This window comes from Leptodactylus fuscus, chromosome 3 (genome assembly GCF_031893055.1).
Source record: "Leptodactylus fuscus isolate aLepFus1 chromosome 3, aLepFus1.hap2, whole genome shotgun sequence".
NCBI classification, from domain to species: Eukaryota; Metazoa; Chordata; class Amphibia; order Anura; family Leptodactylidae; genus Leptodactylus; species Leptodactylus fuscus.
In genome coordinates this window covers 139372295-139393206 of record NC_134267.1, presented here as the reverse complement: position 1 = coordinate 139393206, position 20912 = coordinate 139372295, and the positions used below count along the sequence as shown (strand labels likewise).

General features: G+C 38.0%; 1 protein-coding gene across 2 annotated transcripts in view; it reads right to left on the bottom strand.

Annotated features, from left to right (window-relative positions):
• Window positions 1-20912, bottom strand: part of CSMD1 (CUB and Sushi multiple domains 1) — a 1381920-nt gene that overhangs the window by 536413 nt on the left and 824595 nt on the right. Inside the window, exons 6-7 of one of the 2 annotated variants that reach the window (XM_075268411.1) lie at window positions 18799-18911; window positions 15412-15489 (exon numbers count right to left, since the gene is read on the bottom strand). In XM_075268411.1, the coding sequence (XP_075124512.1) occupies window positions 15412-15489; window positions 18799-18911 (191 nt within the window). Of the gene's footprint in view, window positions 1-15411; window positions 15490-18798; window positions 18912-20912 lie in introns of those variants that run through there. The other variant, XM_075268410.1, reaches the window with a different exon arrangement.

The following is a 20912-nucleotide window of genomic DNA, read 5'->3' as shown; positions in this document are numbered from 1 at the left end:
TCTGTGCAGACACGTGTATCTAATCCTATGGCGTGTACAAATATGTGCAGATGCGCGTATCTAATCCTCTGGAGTGAGGAACTGTGTGTAGATGCCTGTAACTAATCCTTTGGCATGTGGAACCGTGTGCAGATGCACGTATCAAATCCTTCAGTGTGTGGAACCGTGTGCAGACGCACGTATCAAATCCTTCAGTGTGTGGGACTGTGTGCAGACCCATGTATCTAATTCTACGGCATGTGGTACTGTGTGTAGACGCGCGTATCTAATCCTATGGCGTGTACAACTGTGTGAAGACACGTGTATCTAATCCTCCCCTGTGTGGTATTGTGTGAAGAGGCGCGTATCTAATCCTACGGCATGTGATACTGTGTGCAGACACGTGTATCTAATCCTATGGCGTGTACAACTGTGTGAAGACATGTGTATCTAATAATCCCCTGTGTGGTATTGTGTGTAGACGCGTGTATCCAATCCCCCGGCATGTGGTACTGTGTGAAGACACGCGTATCTAATCCTCTGGAGTGTGGAACTGTGTGTAGACGCCTGTATCTAATCCTTCGGCATGTGGAACCGTGTGCAGACACACTTATCTAATCCTTCAGTGTGTGGAACTATGTGCAGAAGTGCGTATTTAATCCTCTGGTGTGTGGGACTGTGTGCAGACCCATGTATCTAATCCTCTGGCGTGTGATACTGTGTGCTGATCTGTGTATCTAATCCTCTGATGCGTGTATCTCAGTTTGGATATCAGTGTTGTATTGTGCATGTGGAGTGACCGTGGGTATTGCAGTTGGAATATGAGTGAAAGTCTTGCAGGTTTGTATTGGCTAAGGGGGGGCACTGTGTTTGGAATGCTGTATCTCAGCAACGGTACGTCCGAGCGAGTTGGAGTCTCATCTTAAACCTTCCCGGATACCTGAAGTGTCTCTGAACCAAATTTGGTGAAGATCGGTCCAGTCATTTGGTTCGCATTAGAGAACAGACAGACAGACAGACAGACAGAAATTCATTTTTATAATATAGGGAGATATTGCATAATAATTCTAATTATCTGCCATCATTTGTCAATATTTCTGGATGTGGAAAAGATGAGAGCTCCAAAGCAATATTTTGCCACCCACAATTAACAATGAAAATTTGGAATTACCAAAAATTGTCCAGATCTGGTGTCAGCCTCATGGGGTTTTTGCCTTCTTGTGGATCAACACTGTAGGGTTATAAGTTGGATTTCAGGGACCTGTGTCTTCATCCAACCTCATCTACTATGTTACTATGTTACTTGTTTTGTAGTATATATGTAAACCCCTTTTCATATGCATAGTGCTAGAAAAAAATGGTGCCCTAAAAAAATAAATAATTCCAGAAACCATTTTTTCAGTTTTGTAAAAAAAAAAAAAAAAAAAAATTGTATAAGATATGAACAGTCTATCATTGCAGTGAAAATGAGCTCCCCCTTGTTCTCTCCTATGTATACCACAATCAATATTAAATGTTGTCATGTGGTTAATGGCAGTGATTTTGTTATCACTGAAGAAAAGGAAATAAATGTATGTTTAGCTATTGCATGATATATGCTAATCGGACATGAAGGGGCAATTAGGAAGGTGTTATGTATTCTCTAATTAAATAGTACTGCAGCTATTTACATTTCTGCTTATAGTTAGTTTACATAACCTATAATGGAGACATGCACAAAATGCCAAATGTTACAAAAATATAAATATTCATCATTTGAAAGCAATAAATAAAAACGTAGAAAAAAGGGCAAATTAGCACAAATGAAAAAGACACAATGTTGAAATTGCCCAAAACAGTAACTATGTAACCCCTTAGCGACCAAGTATTAGAGATGAGCGAGTAGTGTTCGATCGAGTAGGTGTTCGATCGAATACTACGGTATTCGAAATACTCGTACTCGATTGAACACTACTAGTTGTTCGATGTTTAATGTTCGATGCAGAACCAGCGTTGATTGGCAGAATGCTATACATTCTGCCAATCAGCGCTGGTTCTTCTATTACCTTTCCGAAGTCTTCACCCCGCTGCGTCCCCGCGTCTTCTTCCGGGTGGAATTCACTCTGCCTAGGCATCCGGCCTAGGCAGAGACGACTGCGCATGCGCGGGCAAGCACGCGCATACACGCGCATGCACAATCGGCTCTGCTCAGGTGTCGAGCCTGGGCAGAGCCGCACGCACATGCGCAGTCGGCTCTGCCTAGGCCAGATGCCTAGGAAGAGTGAATTCCACCCGGAAGAGGACGCGGGGACCCTGCGCCGAGAGAAGACTTCAAGCAGAATCCAGCCCAACCGTCACTCGTGGACTTGGTAAGTATGATTTTATCAAATGTTGCCTACCCCTGAAACGAGCATTTCCCCCCATAGACTATAATGGGGGTCGAAATCCATTCGAACAGTCGAACAGGGTGCGGCTGTTCGAATCGGATTTTGAACCTCGGACACTTTAGTGTTCGCTCATCTCTAAATAGTATTCCTGATCAAATAGAGAGTTATTGAGAGGCCTCAGGGGCTGAATTCTCTCCATACATGGTGGATGCCAGCTGTATAATATAGCCAGGCCTGCTGCTAACAGTTGTGATTAGTGATGGCACTAATCTCAACTGATAACACTTTAGATGCCATGTAACACTACTGTGGTATCTAAAGTGCACAGGCACCATGGGTGCCACCATCTTTGACAAACCACCACCCTCTGAATCGCCATCGGAGAGCAGCAATGAGTTGCAATGAGAGCTGGGAATCTATTGAAGGATCTAAGGCTTGTCATTAGTATGGTTCTATTACATGCTGCCATAACCAGTGTGTAATAGAAATCAAGGGATTTTAGTATTTACTGCAATATATCAGAGGGATCAGGGTTGAAGGTCTGTATGGGGTCTGAACATAAAAGTAAAAGATAAAAAAGTTTTCAAAAGCATAAAAAAACACAAAAAAACCCCACAAAATTTTAAATCACTCCCTTTCCCTAGATCACATATAAAAATAAAAATTAAACATAAAAAATTTAGGTAACCCTGTGCTCAAAAATGTACAAAAGATTAAAATATTTATTACAGTGGATGGTGTAGTGGGGAAGAAAATCAAAATAGCTAAATGGTAGACTTCTTCAGCACTTTACCCCTAAAAATTGAATAAAAAGTGATCAAACATCAGACTTTCCCTCAAATTGCATCAACAAAAACATCATCTTTCCCTGCATAAAAAGACGCCATAACCAACTCCATACTTGTGAATATGAAAATGCTACAGATGTCAGAACATGGCGACACAAAATTTCTTCTCTATTTTGCAAAGATTTTCATTTTTTAAAAGGTATCAAAGCATTAGGAATACTATATAAATTTGGTTTTGCTGTGATTGTACTGACCTGCAGAATACAGGTAATATGCCATTTTCACTGCACAGTGAATGCTATAAAAATTAAACCCATACTGAATTGTCATAAATGCATTTTTTCCAATTCCACCTCATTCTGAATTTTTTTCCAGCTTTCCAGTACATTGTACAAGATATTGAACAATTCCATTACAAAGTACAATTTGTTTTGCAAGCAATAAGCCATCATGTAACTGCGTGAACTGAAAAATTAAAAAGTTATGGCTCTTGGAATGTGGGGAGGGAAAAATAGAAATGCAAAAATGAAAATTGGCCCAGTTATTGTTAGTGGCATGCCTAAGGTGTAGGTAAAACAATCTGTGTACCAATTAGTATAAAATGCAAAAGTCCAGTAAACAAAACATATAGGCAACCTGAAAAAGTAAAATGTATCAAAAACATCTGGTAAACCCATGAACCCTCATATATAACAGAATCATAAACCAGACAGTGTGTCCATGCCAACACTTGTTTCATTGCAATTAGACATCAGTGATAAAGATGGAATTTTCGGGCCAAGCTTGTTCCAAACCAGAATTGCTACTTTTATACTCTACTGTCACTTTAGAACCTAAAGTATAATAAATGGAGGCACAGGGGAGGTGAGTAAGAATAATATACACTTATACTCTTGTCTCATCCCTCCTAGGCATCATTCCAGTGCCCAGAGACCCCCCTGATGTACTCTTCAGGCCTCTTCTGATCTCTTGGTCAAAGAGTCAAGTTGTTGGTATGTTCCACATGACAACTGAGGCCCAATCAAAGGTCTCAGCAGCAAAGCCCAGACAACATCAGCCAGAGGCCAGGAGAGACATGAAGAGAATGCATGGGAGAGGTGATTCAAGGTAAGTATAATTGTTTTTACTCACCTCTCCTGGGCCACCACGTTTTCTATTTTGGAGTCTGAATATGAGTATATAATAAAGTGGTCACTACACTCTCTCCTGCAATAATGTGTTAACAATAGTTAAATATTAATAAAGCTGAATTTCCAATAATAGTTCACTATCAGCATGTGTCATCCTTGCTCTCTATCCTGAGCTACCTAGTGATTTCTGTAAGGGTCAATTGGTGGTTCAGGAATTTCACTCTTACTCATATGGTGGACTATGTGACAGTCCGCCATTAGTGACCAGTCAGAAGTTTCCTTTACCCTGCACCTGCAGCCTATCAGCAGCCTATCAGCAATAAATTCATGTTGTCTGGGATTGTCTCAGATTATGCCTGTAGTCAAGGAGCAAGGGCGGAAAGACAACAACTGCATTGTGTTCTCAGACTGGGACAGTGGATAGTTAGAACAGATCCTTTGTTTGTTTTGCCCTGTCATTATAGTGGGTCATTTTCAGAGAATGGTATGAAAGCTTAAAGATAACTTCAAAAACTTGTTCTGCAGTTTGTATTTGTATAATGTCCACTGAGAGAGGATTCAGTGACCTCCTAGTTATAGGTCCATTGTCATGAGTCTGCCATGTTGATGTATCTACATTTATAAACAGCAGTCTTCAATCTTTTCAAGGTCACTAACATCACTTTGTGGGCAATATGGGATAGGGCCTGGTACCAATAGATGGTTAACCTTTGTTTATTGTTGTGTTGGTAATACTGGGCATAAACATGAAAAATTAATGTGAACAATGAACGTGATGCTCAGTTTTCAATTACTGAGAGTAACGCCACCACTTTGAAATACTTACCTGAAAAGAATCCTAAATTTTCAAGAAAATGGAAAGGGAATTAATTTGCTTATCTCTGTGAAAAAGTCCTAACCACGGAGCCAAACATAGCACATAATACAGGTAAATAATACAGGCTGTGCTGTTTTGTGTTAAGGACAATAAAAACCTCCAAAAATGTAAGAGACAATTTTTTTTTTTTTTGTCAAATCATGTCTGTCTTTTATATGACTTTTCATATATGCATATTGGTCATTATATGACTAGTATTCTGCAGTTTTTAACAGTAGATAGTAGATATGTAGTTTGCAGTTCTGTTTGAGCTGGTAGTTGAAATTAGCTAGAGGTGAGTCTGTCCATAACAGTTTCTATCTCAGTGAGAAAGAAACCCAGGACTATGTAGGATATAAGCAGAGAAGCACTGACTCGCACTGATGTTAATTAAGAACTTTGGTTGTGATAGAAAACCTCAATTTAGTTCCAGAATCATCCTAAGTCTGTCTTTACAGAAAGAGGCATTTTCTCTGACAAAATATTACAGAATGTTTTACAATCAGGGCTCGTTCACATCTGCGCCCGGTCTCCGTTATGCAGGTTTCCGTTTCCTGCACAAAACAGAGGTAGGATATGGAAACCTGCAGGACTGTTTCAAACCCATTCATTTGAATGGGTTTGAAAGCTGTCCGGCCGTGAGCGCCAGTGAGCGTTTTTTTAATCTGTTTTTTTAATCCGGACACAGAGTCGGACATGCAGTACTCTGTGTCTGGTTTAAAAAAAAAAAAAAAACGGTTTAGTGGCGGAGAGAATAAAACACTCACCGCCGCTCACGGCTGGACCCGGTCTGTGGTTTCTGTCTTCTTGCATGCAGAAGACGGAAACCACAGAACGGAGACCCGAATGCAGGTGTGAACCTAGCGTCACCTGTATTTTTCTTTTGTGCAAAGTTTGTTGAAATGACAGTGTTGATTTAATTACAATGAGACTCATTAACTTAGGATCTTAGGCAGGTCTACCCTAAGAAATCAGCCAGAGAAGTCAGTGCATGTTTAGCTCTTATGGAGTTCACTGCAATATGTTCATCAATTTAGTACTAGTTTCTATATTTTTACATAATAACTTTGCTAGAGGTTTACATGCCTCATTATACAATTGTTTAACCAAGTCTGGTAAAACAAAAGAAATTGCAAAGCACTCAATAGCAGCTAATTAGTTTTTAGTAGTTATCATGTTGATGCTGCTTCATACATTATACCCTCTAGAACACTATTGGAATGCCGTTAATAAATGAAATTGGCAGAAGATCTGTATTCACTGCTCAAATTGGTTCACTGTTCTTTGTACTATAATTAAAGAAAAAACAACATTTGGTGCTAATAAGTTATTACTGATATCTCTCATCTCAGGATTGAAGACTCAAACTAAGAAACAAGATGAAATAACAGAGATTATCTTTTACTTATGCTGTGATAGATAGATAGATAGATAGATAGATAGATAGATAGATAGATAGATAGATAGATAGATAGAATTTATTTTTTTCTAAAAGGGCCACATAATAACAATATATCTTGGTATTAATAAAAATAATATAATATAATATAAAAATAATATAATAATGTGGCCATAATAAATGAAAGTTATTAATTTCTATATCTATTCATCTATCTGCAGTGTTTACCTTCTTATCTATGTGCCTTACATTTTATGCCCTAGTACTAAACTAGCAGTAGAGATATTTTATAAGTTTTTCAGATATAAAGTCTCTCTTATGTTCGAGCTATGTAATAAGATGACTCATCTGATTATAGTTATATCACAAGTTTGAGGGCTAGCTCTTATCAGATACTTCTGCAGTCTGTTGTTATAATAGTTTGCAATAGTTTAAAATTACAATGCACTGTCATTGAAGCAGTAGAAACAATTTGGGTAATAAAAGCATCTATAGAGAAATCAGGTTCCCTGTGGCTTCTATAGAGAAATTTACTGTAGTTCCTGTTTTCTCTGTCTCTCTGAACAGAATATAAAGGGAATGTTATAATATACTAGATTTGCAGATGCAAAACCTGTCTCCTTTTCATCGCATCATAGAAGCCAACTGTAGATATCTGAATTGTATAATATTAGTAAAAAGATATTAAATTCCTTTTTTTATATTAATATTCCTGGAGAAACTCTACTATTCACTGATCTTTCCTGATTTGCTTTAATTTCTGAGTCAAATCTATTATCTCAAATAAACTGCTATCTCAGGGCTCGTTCACATCTGCAGGAAACGGGCAGGAAATGGAAACCTGCAGGCATTTTTCAAAAAGTCTCCGGCCGTGAGTGCCGGTGAGTATTTTGTGCTCTCCGTGGCGAAACCGGACTTTGTGTCCGGTTTTAAAAAAAATGGTTTTGCCGCGGAGAGCAAAAACGCTCACCGGCGCTCACTGCCGGACACAGTCTGACAGATTTCCGTCTTCTGCTGTGAACCCAACGTCAGAAACAAAAAACATCTAAAAATATTATTTTGAACTTAGCCTAATGGTAGCATGGCAATATTCCATGAACACTAGATAAACTATTTTAGTAAAGGTAGCAATTGGAGAAATGTCAAGTATTGAACTTGTCAACTTTATGTGGAAAGTAAGGCTAAATTCACATGACTGAGGTTGTGAAAAATGTACAATTTTGAATGGCTTTAATGCAGCAGTGTGACACATAGTGACTATTCACTGTCATGTCAATATAGCTAAAACAAGTGAAATGAAAAAAACGTATGTTTATTAGAGATGAGCGAACAGTGTTCTATCGAACACATGTTCGATCGGATATCAGGGTGTTCGCCATGTTCGAATCGAATCGAACACCGCATGGTAAAGTGCGCCAAAATTCGATTCCCCTCCCACCTTCCCTGGCGCCTTTTTTGCACCAATAACAGCGCAGGGGAGGTGGGACAGGAACTACGACACCGGGGGCATTGAAAAAAATTGGAAAAAGTCATTGGCTGCCGAAATCAGGTGACCTCCATTTTAGACGAATAGTGGATTTCAAATCCGGGTCATATGAGAATGTGAACTTTGTGACTATGAGACAGGGATAGCTGTACAGGCAGGGATAGCTAGGGATTACCTTTATTTAGGGGGGAATGTTATTAAAAATAACTTTTTGGGGCTCTATCGGGTGTGTAATTGTGATTTTTGTGAGATAAACTTTTTCCCATAGGGATGCATTGGCCAGCGCTGATTGGCCGAATTCCGTACTCTGGCCAATCAGTGCTGGCCAATGCATTCTATTAGCTTGATGAAGCAGAGTGTGCACAAGGGTTCAAGCGCACCCTCGGCTCTGATGTAGCAGAGCCGAGGCTGCACAAGGGTTCAAGCGCACCCTCGGCTCTGATGTAGGAGAGCCGAGGGTGCACTTGAACCCTTGTGCACCCTCGGCTCTGCTACATCAGAGCCGAGGGTGCGCTTGAACCCTTGTGCACACTCTGCTTCATCAAGCTAATAGAATGCATTGGCCAGCGCTGATTGGCCAATGTATTCTATTAGCCTGATGAAGTAGAGCTGAATGTGTGTGCTAAGCACACACATTCAGCTCTACTTCATCGGGCTAATAGAATGCATTGGCCAGCGCTGATTGGCCAGAGTACGGAACTCGACCAATCAGCGCTGGCTCTGCTGGAGGAGGCGGAGTCTAAGATCGCTCCACACCAGTCTCCATTCAGGTCTGACCTTAGACTCCGCCTCCTCCAGCAGAGCCAGCGCTGATTGGCCGAATTCCGTACTCTGGCCAATCAGCACTGGCTAATGCATTGTATTGGTGTGATGAAGCAGTGCTGAATGTGTGTGCTTAGCACACACATTCAGCTCTACTTCATCGGGCTAATAGAATGCATTGGCCAGCGCTGATTGGCCAGAGTACGGAATTCGGCCAATCAGCGCTGGCTCTGCTGGAGGAGGCGGAGTCTAAGGTCGGACCTGAATGGAGACTGGTGTGGAGCGATCTTAGACTCCGCCTCCTCCAGCAGAGCCAGCGCTGATTGGTCGAGTTCCGTACTCTGGCCAATCAGCACTGGCCAATGCATTTCTATGGGGAAAAGTTAGCTTGCGAAAATCGCAAACTGACAGGGATTTCCATGAAATAAAGTGACTTTTATGCCCCCAGACATGCTTCCCCTGCTGTCCCAGTGTCATTCCAGGGTGTTGGTATCATTTCCTGTGGTGTCATAGTGGACTTGGTGACCCTCCAGACACGAATTTGGGTTTCCCCCTTAACGAGTTTATGTTCCCCATAGACTATAATGGGGTTCGAAACCCATTCGAACACTCGAACAGTGAGCGGCTGTTCGAATCGAATTTCGAACCTCGAACATTTTAGTGTTCGCTCATCTCTAATGTTTATACTTTGTAGACAACACATATCTAAATGTGTTATTCTCTAAAGCTATATAATTCTCATTCAAAATATATTAATTTTGTGAATTTATGTCTGCAATCTGAAATTGTTTGTTTGATTTGTTACCTGCTGTAATTATTTTCAACATTATGTGCAAAACTTTCTATATAATTGTCCAGATATCTATGGCTGGATTTACATAAAAAGGGCTTAACCATGCAACGATAAACTGCAAACCAAAACTGCACGAAGACTGCATTGTAAAATTCAGGTTCAAAATTAGCCAACTAAAAGGTGGTATACATTTAAAATAGGTATAAACATTTGCCAGATTCATCATCTAACATAAGTCACTGTGATAAATCTGGTGCCTTTGACTAAATAAGTTTATTTTGGCAAACTGTTAGTATATCTGGGAAATGATTTTCAGAGAACATAATAAATTGCAGTTCTTAATATGGTTTCCCATGAGTTTCCTGTGAATATGCCATGAATGCCTTTAGTTGGAAAACTCCTTTGGGCCGGAGTCCCACAAGATGGAAACTGCGGCAAAAATCACGGCATTTTACACTAAAGGCAAAATGGATGGGATTCTAGCGAATCCCATGCTCATTTTACAGTAAAAACCATGGTGTGGACATGCCATGATTTTCAAAAGCAGCATGGTTTTTAAATCATAGCCCGTCAATTATACCTATGGAAACGCCAATGATTTCCCCATAGGTATAATTGTGACAAAAAATCTGCAGAGGAAAACTCCACAAACTTTCTGTCTAAAGCCCTGTGGGAAGAACCAAATTGCATTGCCAAAACAGTTTTTCCTGCAGTGCTTTTTCTCTGCAGGATGTCCCGTGGGGTATTATCCTTAGGCTAAGCCCCACAAACTGAGCCGCAGCCACAAAAACACTGTGGAAAAAACTGTTGGAAACTCATCACGTTTTTTTCCACAGAAATTCCTCTGTGGATTTTCTACTTCTATTATATCTATGTATAAAACGCCAGTGTTTTCATAGGTATAATTGACATGCTGCGATTTCCAAAAATGCTCAAGTTTTTGAAATCACAGCATTTCTGCTGCAGTTATTATTCTACAATGTGTGGATGGGATTAGCCAGAATTTCATCCACTTTGCAGGCAATGTAAAAGGCAGAGTTTTTTGCTGCTTTTTTTGTTGCAAATTTTGCTGCATTATTTGAGCCAAAGCCAGCAGTGGCTTCAACAGGAATAGTAACTCAAAAAGGAACAGACACCGAGCAACCTTATAGTGTAGTATTGATAAAGGATCGCATTGGAAATGCAAAAATGTACCAAATGGCCTCTCACCTGTTGGGGTTGCGAAATGTCCACAACCACATATGCTGTTTAACAGGTAGAGGAGGCAGAACACCCTACAAACACTGATTACCAGGGGACAGACAGCAGACAGCTACATCAAAGAATAGTGGAATCGGCGCTCTTAGTTCAAAGAGGATGTACACATATTGGACAACTGAAATTTTGTTAGGAAACCACACAACGCAACCACGTTTCTGGCCAAAATTGCCTTTTTTGCCTTTTGGCAAAAGTGCATAAACTTAGGCTAGAACAAGATAAACATAAGGCTCCATGTACGCACAGACTTCTTATATTAGTGCCAATTAGTGCCAATATAAGAAGTCCATGCGTACATGGAGCCTTACCCTGGGTTCATACCAGCGCCTGAACTCCGTTTTCAGGTTTCCGTCTTCTGCATGCAGAAGACAGAAACCTGTCATGGCGAGTCCGGCCATGAGTGCCGGGGAGCGTTTTATGCGCTCCATGGCTAAACCAGTTTTTTTAAACTGGACACAGAGTACTGCATGTCCGACTCTGTGTCCGGTTTAAAAAAAAATGGTTTAGCCACGGAGCGCATAAAATGCTCACCAGCGCACATGGCCGGAGACTTTTCAAGCCCGTTCAAATAAATGGGATTGAAACATGCCGGCAGGTTTCCGTCTCCTGCCTCTGTTTTGTGCAGGAAACGAAAATCTGCAGAACGGAGTATGGGCGCGGATGTGAACGAGCCCTTATGTTCATCTTGTACTAATTTGTTCTAAGTTTCAGTTGTCCAATACGTGTATATCCTCCTTGACCTGAGAACGCCGCTTCCACTATTCTTTGATGCAACAGTAATAGAACACATATAGGAAGCTCTTATACTTCTCCTGGCTTTGGCGTAACAATAAAAAGCTACTACAATGCCAGGCCTCAGCTTTAACCTTAAATAGTATCTAAACCATAACATTTGTGTATGAAAGGTTAAAATACCATTAGTTATTTTATCAAAAACTAAAATCTAACTATCTTGTGTACTTAAATGTCTATGGTTATGGCTCTATATTTTCGGCAAAGAATCCCCTTCTTTTACTGTCTGTTTGAATACCCCTGAGTGATCTTCTGAGAGTCATTTTGCAGTAAATACAACAAAGCTGTTTCTCAGAACAGGTGATGGTGCTTCAGAACATGCCTGCAATTTGGATTCAGGTTCATAAAGGGATCATTTTGTGGAGCAAGAGAAAAGCATAAAATGTAAATGTGGTAGTTTAGATATACAAGCCTAATGTTTTGAACTCACAAATACTTAAAACCGAAGCCAGAATTTTAATATTTGCTATATTGACAAAAATGATATTCAAATGTTGGCAGTAGCCACTCAACCGAGCATTTGAGAGAACAAATTGGCAGTTTGTATCTTAGTACTGGTCAAGGTCCAACCTCTCCATGTCTAAATTGTTTTGGAAGATAACAAGGAGAAAATTTGCATAACTGGCTATAACAAAACAGCAATAATATATTTGATAAAAGACTGTATAAACTCATTAATAGCCCAGTCCATAAACTCATGAACATGCCGCAGATTCATTTTGTCCTCGCACGTTTACTCCTTTTATTTATAAAGCAAAATGTATTGAAGAATGTAAATATTAGTGTGATTTATGCGCTCCTGATTGTTATTCACGTAATATCCAGAATAATGATGACCTTTATATTAGGCATGAATTAAAATCCAATGTAAACGACTCAACTCATTTAAATTCTATGGTAAATGCAAAGTTAAAAGGAAAGAAGCGATCCAGGAAATATTATTGGACCCTTCCCAAAATGATATTAGCTCGAAAAACAAAAGACCAGATTGAGTTTAGTTTTGACTTTTTCCAGAAAACATCTGTTAATAATGAATAGTTTCCCTGGCGTTTTAGGACTATTCAGAAATTCTGCTTTGTGATAATATCTGCTGTGTATAAAACTTGCCCTGGGTCTTGGCATATGGTGGTTTATTATTATTATTATTATTATTATTATTATTATTATTAGTTGTAGTTTGTGTAACCAGCAATGTTTCATCACTTGTGAGGCATTAGGGTTAAGGTGTCATTCAAACCACAAAAGCTTAATTTAATTATCAGCGTAAAGTCTTTCAGGTCACTTGAATCTTTATCAATTTTCATTAAGAAGCAAATCCCTATGGTAAATATTGCCATTTTACAAATTAGTGCTCTTTACTCCTGTCATCTTATTTAATCCCACTGTGTGCATGTTGTTTTAGGCTATGTTAAGCAATCATCTGGTTATGCAGTTCATCACATTACATTTTAGTATGACTATTGCCAAAAACTTACTCTGTGTCACATATCAGTAGTGAAGAAGAGACATTGGGACCAATTTATTATTCCTTTTAAGCCAAAACTATGACATGTTTTTCCCAGTTTTTCATCTTATTTCTTGTGCAATTATAGTTTAGTAATTACTTTTTTTTAATGTTTGTGGCTGAAGCCCCACGTTGTAGAAACACAGCTTTTTTTGTGGAAAATTTTGTTGCGGTTTTTTGAGCCAAAGCCAGGAGTGGATTGAGCAGGAGGTGGAAGTATAAAAAGCTTCCTATATGTTTCCCATTCCTTTTGTAGCCACACTCGGCTTTGGCTCAAAAAACCACAGCCAAATCTGCCTCAATAAAGCTGTGTTTCTGCAATGTGGGGCTTTAGCCTTATACAAATTTTTGCACAGTCACACTCCAACGCAACCACCATGATAAATTTTTCTAAATTTGCTGTAACCCCCCCCCCCCATACTGGTAAAAGCCACGGAGAGGTGTGAGAGAGGTATGACTCGGGGGGTGCTCGCTGGCCATGGGGAACACTCAGGGTGCTTGGTGAGCATCATTAGCATATCGGTTTTACCAAAAAAATTTTATAAAAAATGGGGGGGGATCTTTGAAAGAACTGGGGGCAGAACCTGAATAGTCTTTTTAAAGGCTATTCAGGAATATGATTAGCTCTAGAGATGAGCGAGTAGCATTCGATCAAATACCTCCCCTGCATAGTTATTGGTGTAAAAAAGCACCAGGAAAGGTGGGAGGGGCATTGAATTTTTACTGTGTTTACCGCATGGTATTCGACCGATTACACCAATAACTATGAATTGGAGGTTTTTGATCAAATACTACTCACACATCTCTAGTAAAAAAATAATTCAAGTCAGAAAAGTGGTAGATAAATGTGCCCCAATAAGCTTAACCAATCAAAACAGTCTAGCATAAAAACTTGATTTTTTTGGCCATGGCTATTATTTACAGTGCAGTTTTCATTTAATGAGGGTGTTTTCATGCAATAAGGGGAATTCATTAATCCCTCTAGTTCAGTTTTCTGGCCTAAATGGATAATATTGTGGTGCACATTTTGCACAAAGCACTTTCTTTCACCAAGTGCATGTCGCAACCTTTATTCTGTGCCTTAGTGAGCACGTTCCACAGCCTTGTCATAAATTCTTGTTCTGTGCCGAAGTCAGTAGCCTTTATTGAGACTGGCATACACAAATCTTAATTAATCTGCCCCATTCAGTTTTCAGGAGAAGTATAAGGCATTCTTTTGTATTATTCATTGATCAAATACACAACTGTCACTGAAAAATAACCACATTAAGGCCGGGGCCCCACCGGACGGAAATTATGTGATTTACCTGCAGTGAAAATGCTGCTGGAAAAGGTGTGAGGTGTTTTGCAGTAAGCCAAATCCCATGCCCACTTTGCAGTAAAAACTGTGGTGCGGACATGCCACCATTTTGAAACCGGCATGATTTTGGAGAGGAGAGGAGAACTCTGCAAATTTTCTGTCTAAAGCACTGCAGGAAGAACTGCGATGTGGTGCTGCTGCAGTTTTTCCTGCAGCTTTTTTTTGCTGCGGGGCATCCCATAGAGACTTAGCTTAAAACTGAAGTGGGTTCCTCCAAAAAACATGAATCCACTCTAATAACTCAAAGCTTAACATTTACTATTTATTTACTAGGTGTGAAGATGCCCCTTTCTCTTTTAGACATTTTTGATAAATAAGACCCATTGTGCTCTGCAAGTTATATCTCACAATAATAAATTGAAAAAGTTACAGTATATTTGTTAGTTTGATCAAGAATATAGATTATAGATAAATGCAGAGTCGAATTATAACAATATCTATATTTACAGAAATTAGAAACATGTATATATCCACAGATATTCCAGGAATATGTATTTCCATGAATAACCTTTACTCCATGGACCTTAGCACATGTAGCAAGTCGGATACACATTCTCATTCCTGCCTCTCTATTCTCCACTCAGTGTGCAGAAGGATCATTATTATGGGGAGCTAGCTGCTTGGGAAGCTGGAACGTATTCTTTGCTTGTCAGAGGAGATACTAATCAAAAAGACTGAGAAAAATATCACAGCAAGTGCACTTGCTCCGCACCTCCGATGACAAACAGAAAAGGCATTTTTATTTGTATTATTAGTAGTATCAGTGAGTGTCCAATTTGATGATAAATAAAGTAAAAATAATGAATGCGAGGCTTATGGGTATTGTATTTACCAACATACTCTTTCATTCTATCTATGTATCTACTGAAGGGGATCCCACTTTAAATATAGTATGCAAATTGCATAGAGAAAATTGTTGGAATTGAAAATATTACTTACAAACAGAATTCTTGTGGTTGCTTTCTTTGCTCGGCAACATCTTTACTCCTCTAGATTTCAGTTCTATCGCCTTTTTTACTGTAAGTAAAGCAGACACATGAATAAATACAGTCATATAAGAGTAATACTACAGTGAAGAGTAACTGAAAAGGTTTATATGACTAGTTTCAAAATGGTAATTATTATACAAAAAGTTCAGAGTTAAATACAAAAAAAAATTACTCCTCGTCTTTTAAATATCCCTTGTGAGATCACCGTCAGCATAATCTCTGCCATTTCTGATTTTGCTACAATCACTGATCTTCGAGACACCAGAAAGTAGCAGTACATGACCTCTTCATCTAGTAACACCAATTGAGGTTAACAATTATTTAAGGCTACATCGACATCTTCATCTGAGTATCGGTTTGGAGACTTTGTTGCTCCAAAATCGCTTGCCGAAAAACCCCTGTACAGATTACTTTTTTCATCTGGGACATTGAATTGAAAAAACAATCAATTTATCCCAATGGGGTCAGTTGGTCTAATATATGTCAATTGTTCTGTTCCTCCAATGGACCGGAACTATGGACACCGTGGAGCAGATGTTAAGGTAACCTTATTCTTATAGCCTTTTTTAGAACGTAAGCTCAATAGATGATCCTCTGCTCATATGTTCAGTAACTATATTCAAATATGCAAAGCAAATGACAATAAATGACCATTACTCCTTACAGTTGTCAAAACCTTCAATAATTTGAGATTTATTGGCAAAATAAGTGAGTAATATAAACAAGGATCTGTTTTCATCCTTAGTCAATATATGAGTCTGGAATAAGAATCATTGTTCTCTTTCTAGAAGCTAATAGACTCCAAAAGAATGAATTCTTATTTTATATTTTTTTAATTCTCTGGAAACAGTACAAATCCATATTATTGATCTATATTTTGGATTTGACTGAATACAGATCAGTATTCTTTACAAAAACATCACTTGAGTGTTATAAAGGAAATGTCACCACTGTTGACAGGTCTGCTTCAGTAAATACTTGTATTCTCAATAAAACAACAAGATTAACAAGGTTTCTTCATGGTCTGCATTGTGAAGTCCCTCTATTAATCCTCCTGGGAAGTTATAAATACATCAACAACTGGGCATTAACTTTTCCCTTGTTAAAAGGGTTGTACAACAAAAATAAAGTTTGTCAGTGGATTCCCTGCACTGGATAAGCTTTCTTTCTACCATATGTCCAAGTACCCCATATTCTTAATAATTAACTTTATAGAACTTGTGAGGCTGGAAGTCTATTTTCCCCTGGTGCTCCTATACTCAGTCACATGACCGACTCTGCTCTACATTATGGACATGCATTAGGATTTCAGTAACAACACAAAGCAGAAGTGACATCAGGGAAAGCAGCACACAGAGACTTGTGGCATCTCATTGAATTCTGTAAATGTACTAATGGCGGCTAGGGTGGACCTGCTTATAAATCAGTCAGAAACACAGTCTGCATGTTTTACACCGATTACACACTCATATTGTGTAGGGAAACACCCCCAACTGGTAACAAAAAGTTGTTTTATTTATTCATACATTTTTAGGAGAAATAACAGAGGAATGACTCAGATCCATATTTGTTGACTTCTATGATAAGCATGCATATACAAATAGGATTATGGAATTTTCTGTTTTTCACTTGTCTCCAAATCGAGACACCAAAACAAATGTCCACTTCCATTCAAAGCTAAATAAACTGCAAAATGTATTGAAATTTAATTTGATACTTAAATTGTTAAATTCATAAAACTGCAAAATGTATCAAAGTTTCATTTGATACTTAAAGTGTTAAATTAAATCTGTATGTCTGTGTCTATGTTAGTTATTAAATTTATATTCTTGCTATATGTTTGGCTAAACTTTATTTTTTATTAGCATTATGAGTTAGTAATAATATACTGTACAGGATTAGTAACGTAACATATTTGTACTTATTACTGACAACACATTGTACAAGTTTTTTTTTTAGACTTTTTAATGGTAGGAAACCCATTCTGTTACATTAGAATATACAATGTAGAACAACAATACTACATCCTTGCCATAGTACATTTATAATACAAATCTATATTGTAATTTTTTTCATAAAATTGAATTTCTATACTTGAGAATGGAGTAATCAGGTGTACCGAGCATTTCTACATTGGTTTTAAGAAAGGATGCTAAGGTGAATCCCAAATGCCAACAATGTATCTCTTATAATTAGAACCCAGGGGGAATGTTCTTTGTCCAGAGTTGATCTATAGAGAGAGGTAGTTATCTTTTAAATGTGAAATGTAACTTTTAGGGTATTTCCTTCCATTCCCAAAGAGAATGCAGCAAATGTGTTAAGTGGTGCTTAAAGATTGTTCACTTAATTAATAGTAAATAAAATATAGATCGTCTATAAGAAAGTGGTTTAATATTTTGTAAACGTAATTTTATAAAGTTATACTCTAGAATTTACTTGCATAACTTGCAAAATATGCATTAAAGAATTCACCAAAATTGTATTGGATTCTTTTACAAGCCATATACTTTATTTAAAAAAAAAAAAAAAAAGAAAAAAAAAGAAACAACCCTAACTGTAGGCATAATATTTACTGAAGTTACACAAAATTGCAGAGTTTTCCCATGAATATAAACATAGTACATTTGGATACAATTAAAATTTAAACATTTTTGCAAAAAAAATAAACCATTTGCAGAGTTTTATAAATTTTCTCTATGAACTAATTTTCTCTTAGGAACATTCTATAGTCTGGCACTTGTCAGAGACCCGATCATGATTTCCTTATTGTTGTCAAAATATCAGGTAGGGATACTAAAAGGACAAGGAGATAACCTGGTCACAATAAGGACATTATGGCTGGGTTTCTCACAAGTGAAAACCATAGAAAGGTCCTGGAATCATGTCCCATTCATCCATTTGGAATAAACAGATAACAGAATAAAGAAAATCTTTAAAACAAATTTTTTAACTATGTATATTTTCAGAAAAGTGTTTAACTTTTAGCTGACTATAAATTTGAATATTGCAATGTTCATGTGCAAATCACTTTAACTATTTTAGGTTGTAATAAAACTAAAACCACCAAAGGTTATGCAGTGCAATGTATTATGTAGTCAGTGCCGTGCCTTCTGTCTAACCTTACCATTCTCCAAACTTTAAGAAGTACAATACCTCACAATACAAATATAATGCATTAGTCCAACAAGCAAACACAACTTTTAACAGGTTGCAAGTCCCATCAAACCCTTTGAGTTGCCTCATACAGACACAAATACTATAGGCAACTCTTTTGCTTTTTCCATATCATACCACTGATCTAGCAATATGTTAATGTGTACTAAAACATGGTTTGTACCTTGGAACTGGGCATTGAATCCTTTCCTTCTATGGTTACTGTCAGATGTAAAATGAAGACGAAGCCAATTTTTATTGCTTATAACAGGAGATGGCAAGCTCATACCAGTTAACCTACAAAGAAAAAAAAAATCAACAATTTAATTGTAGACAGTTGTATTTTACCACTAAATAGCATACTAAATACATTTTTTTTTTTACTTTCAGGCTGAGGCCCCACGTTGCAGAAGTACACTTTTTCTGTTGCAGGTTTTTGCTTTTTTGAGCCAAAGCCAGGAGTGGATCAAGCAGAAGGTAAAAGTATAAGTACTTTCTATATATTTCCCAATCCTTCTTTGGGCTTTGGCTCAAGATAATGCAGCAAACTCTGCAACAAAAATCACCACTTTTCCGCAATATGTGGCCTCAGTCCCACATTGTCTTATAGACAGATAAGGTTGCATACCTATTTGTGTTTGAATGCTTAGCAGAATATGCCACAATACTGTAGCTCTGAAATAATATTTTCCATTCTCATTATGTTTGCAACACCTCAATGCAGAACAGTTGGTTTCATACTGCCAAGGTTTAATATCAGAAGGATTATCAATGTAAAGGCCTACTGCTCCTATGAGCTCAAACAAATAATATTTCCAGTCTGTCTGGTCTCACAGACCACAGAATGGTCTGCTGGTTAGATTATGCACAATCTGCTGTTTTTTTTTTTTTTTTTTACCAGTATAGTACATGAATAATTGATAAATTATATAGCATTTAAAGGGACTCTATCATTCACAAAACGTATTTTGAGCTAATCATATGCCTGAATAGTCTTTAAAAAGGCTATGCAGTTGCTTCCCCCAGTTCTTTCAAAGACCCCCCCCATTTTTTTTAATCGGTAAAATCAATATGCTAATGATGCTCACCAAGAACCATGGGCATTCCCCAGGGCCAGTGAGCACCGCCCACATCATAACTTTTCACGCTTCCTTATTCTCTCCTCCTCCACATTTACTGTAACCGGCTCCATCCTCTGTTGTTTCGTTCCTGCGCTTCAAATCCCATGCATGCGCAGTAACGCTCTATTCTGAGCGCAGTATGATTGGGCAGTTCTCCACAAGAAAATGGCATGTGCAGGCATGTGCAGTAGCGCTCAGATTGAAGCGTTACTGCGCATGCACGGGATTTGAAGCGCAGGAGCGAGACAACAGAGGATGGAGGCAGTTTTCATTCAGTTCTCCAATGAACCACAATAAATCCTGTTGTGTCCTATGGGTTTATAATGGGGTCAGTCAGAATTTGTTACTGTTGTGAAATTTAAGACTAGGGATGCTGCTTTTCTTGTCAACAACAACAAATAAAGAATTAAGAATTACACTAAGAATTATCATAAAACTACATCATTGAGTCTGTCTGGAATTGCAATTAAAGACAGAAGGATTTGAGCAAACCTACGTCCTCAGTAGTTCTGTGGTTAGTTCTCCAATATGTTTGGCACAACCTCCCTGCCTAATTCCTTCAAAAACTGTGTGCAAGTGTAACTAGAAGAATATATATTGTTTTGAAGGCAATAGGTGGTCACTCCAAATATTAATTCAATTTAGATTTCTCTTTTGTGCATTCATTTTGTTAATTGTCAGAAATAAACTAATAACACTAGCAATATATGTGTGTAATTTGAAGTCCTGAGTCATTTTTGAGCATGTCTTAACTAAATGTTTTTTAGTACAAATCACATGAAATCTGTGTGTATGACAAAAAAGGGTAAAAAATATAATCCATTTCATTGCATTGTTTAATGTAGTTTTAAAAGAAATATGTCAAAAGATAAATCAAAAAATGTAACCCATATCAGTTAAGTCAATGTCTTTGATGATCTGAGTAATATTAAGTTTTAGCACATCAAAGTCTCAGCTGGAATGATAGGGTGCAGCAGTGACTCTAAGCTCTTACTGTGTAGCCAAGCTGAAAATACAGTACACAGAAAAAGCTGTGAAAGAAAGTAATGGATGTTTGGGCGTTTGTTACTCGATCATGCAAAAATGGCTGAACGGATTAGATTTGGCACATTGGTCATCTGTTACCTGGACTAATACATAGGTTACTTTTTTATCCCGGTAAATGACATGGCTTTAC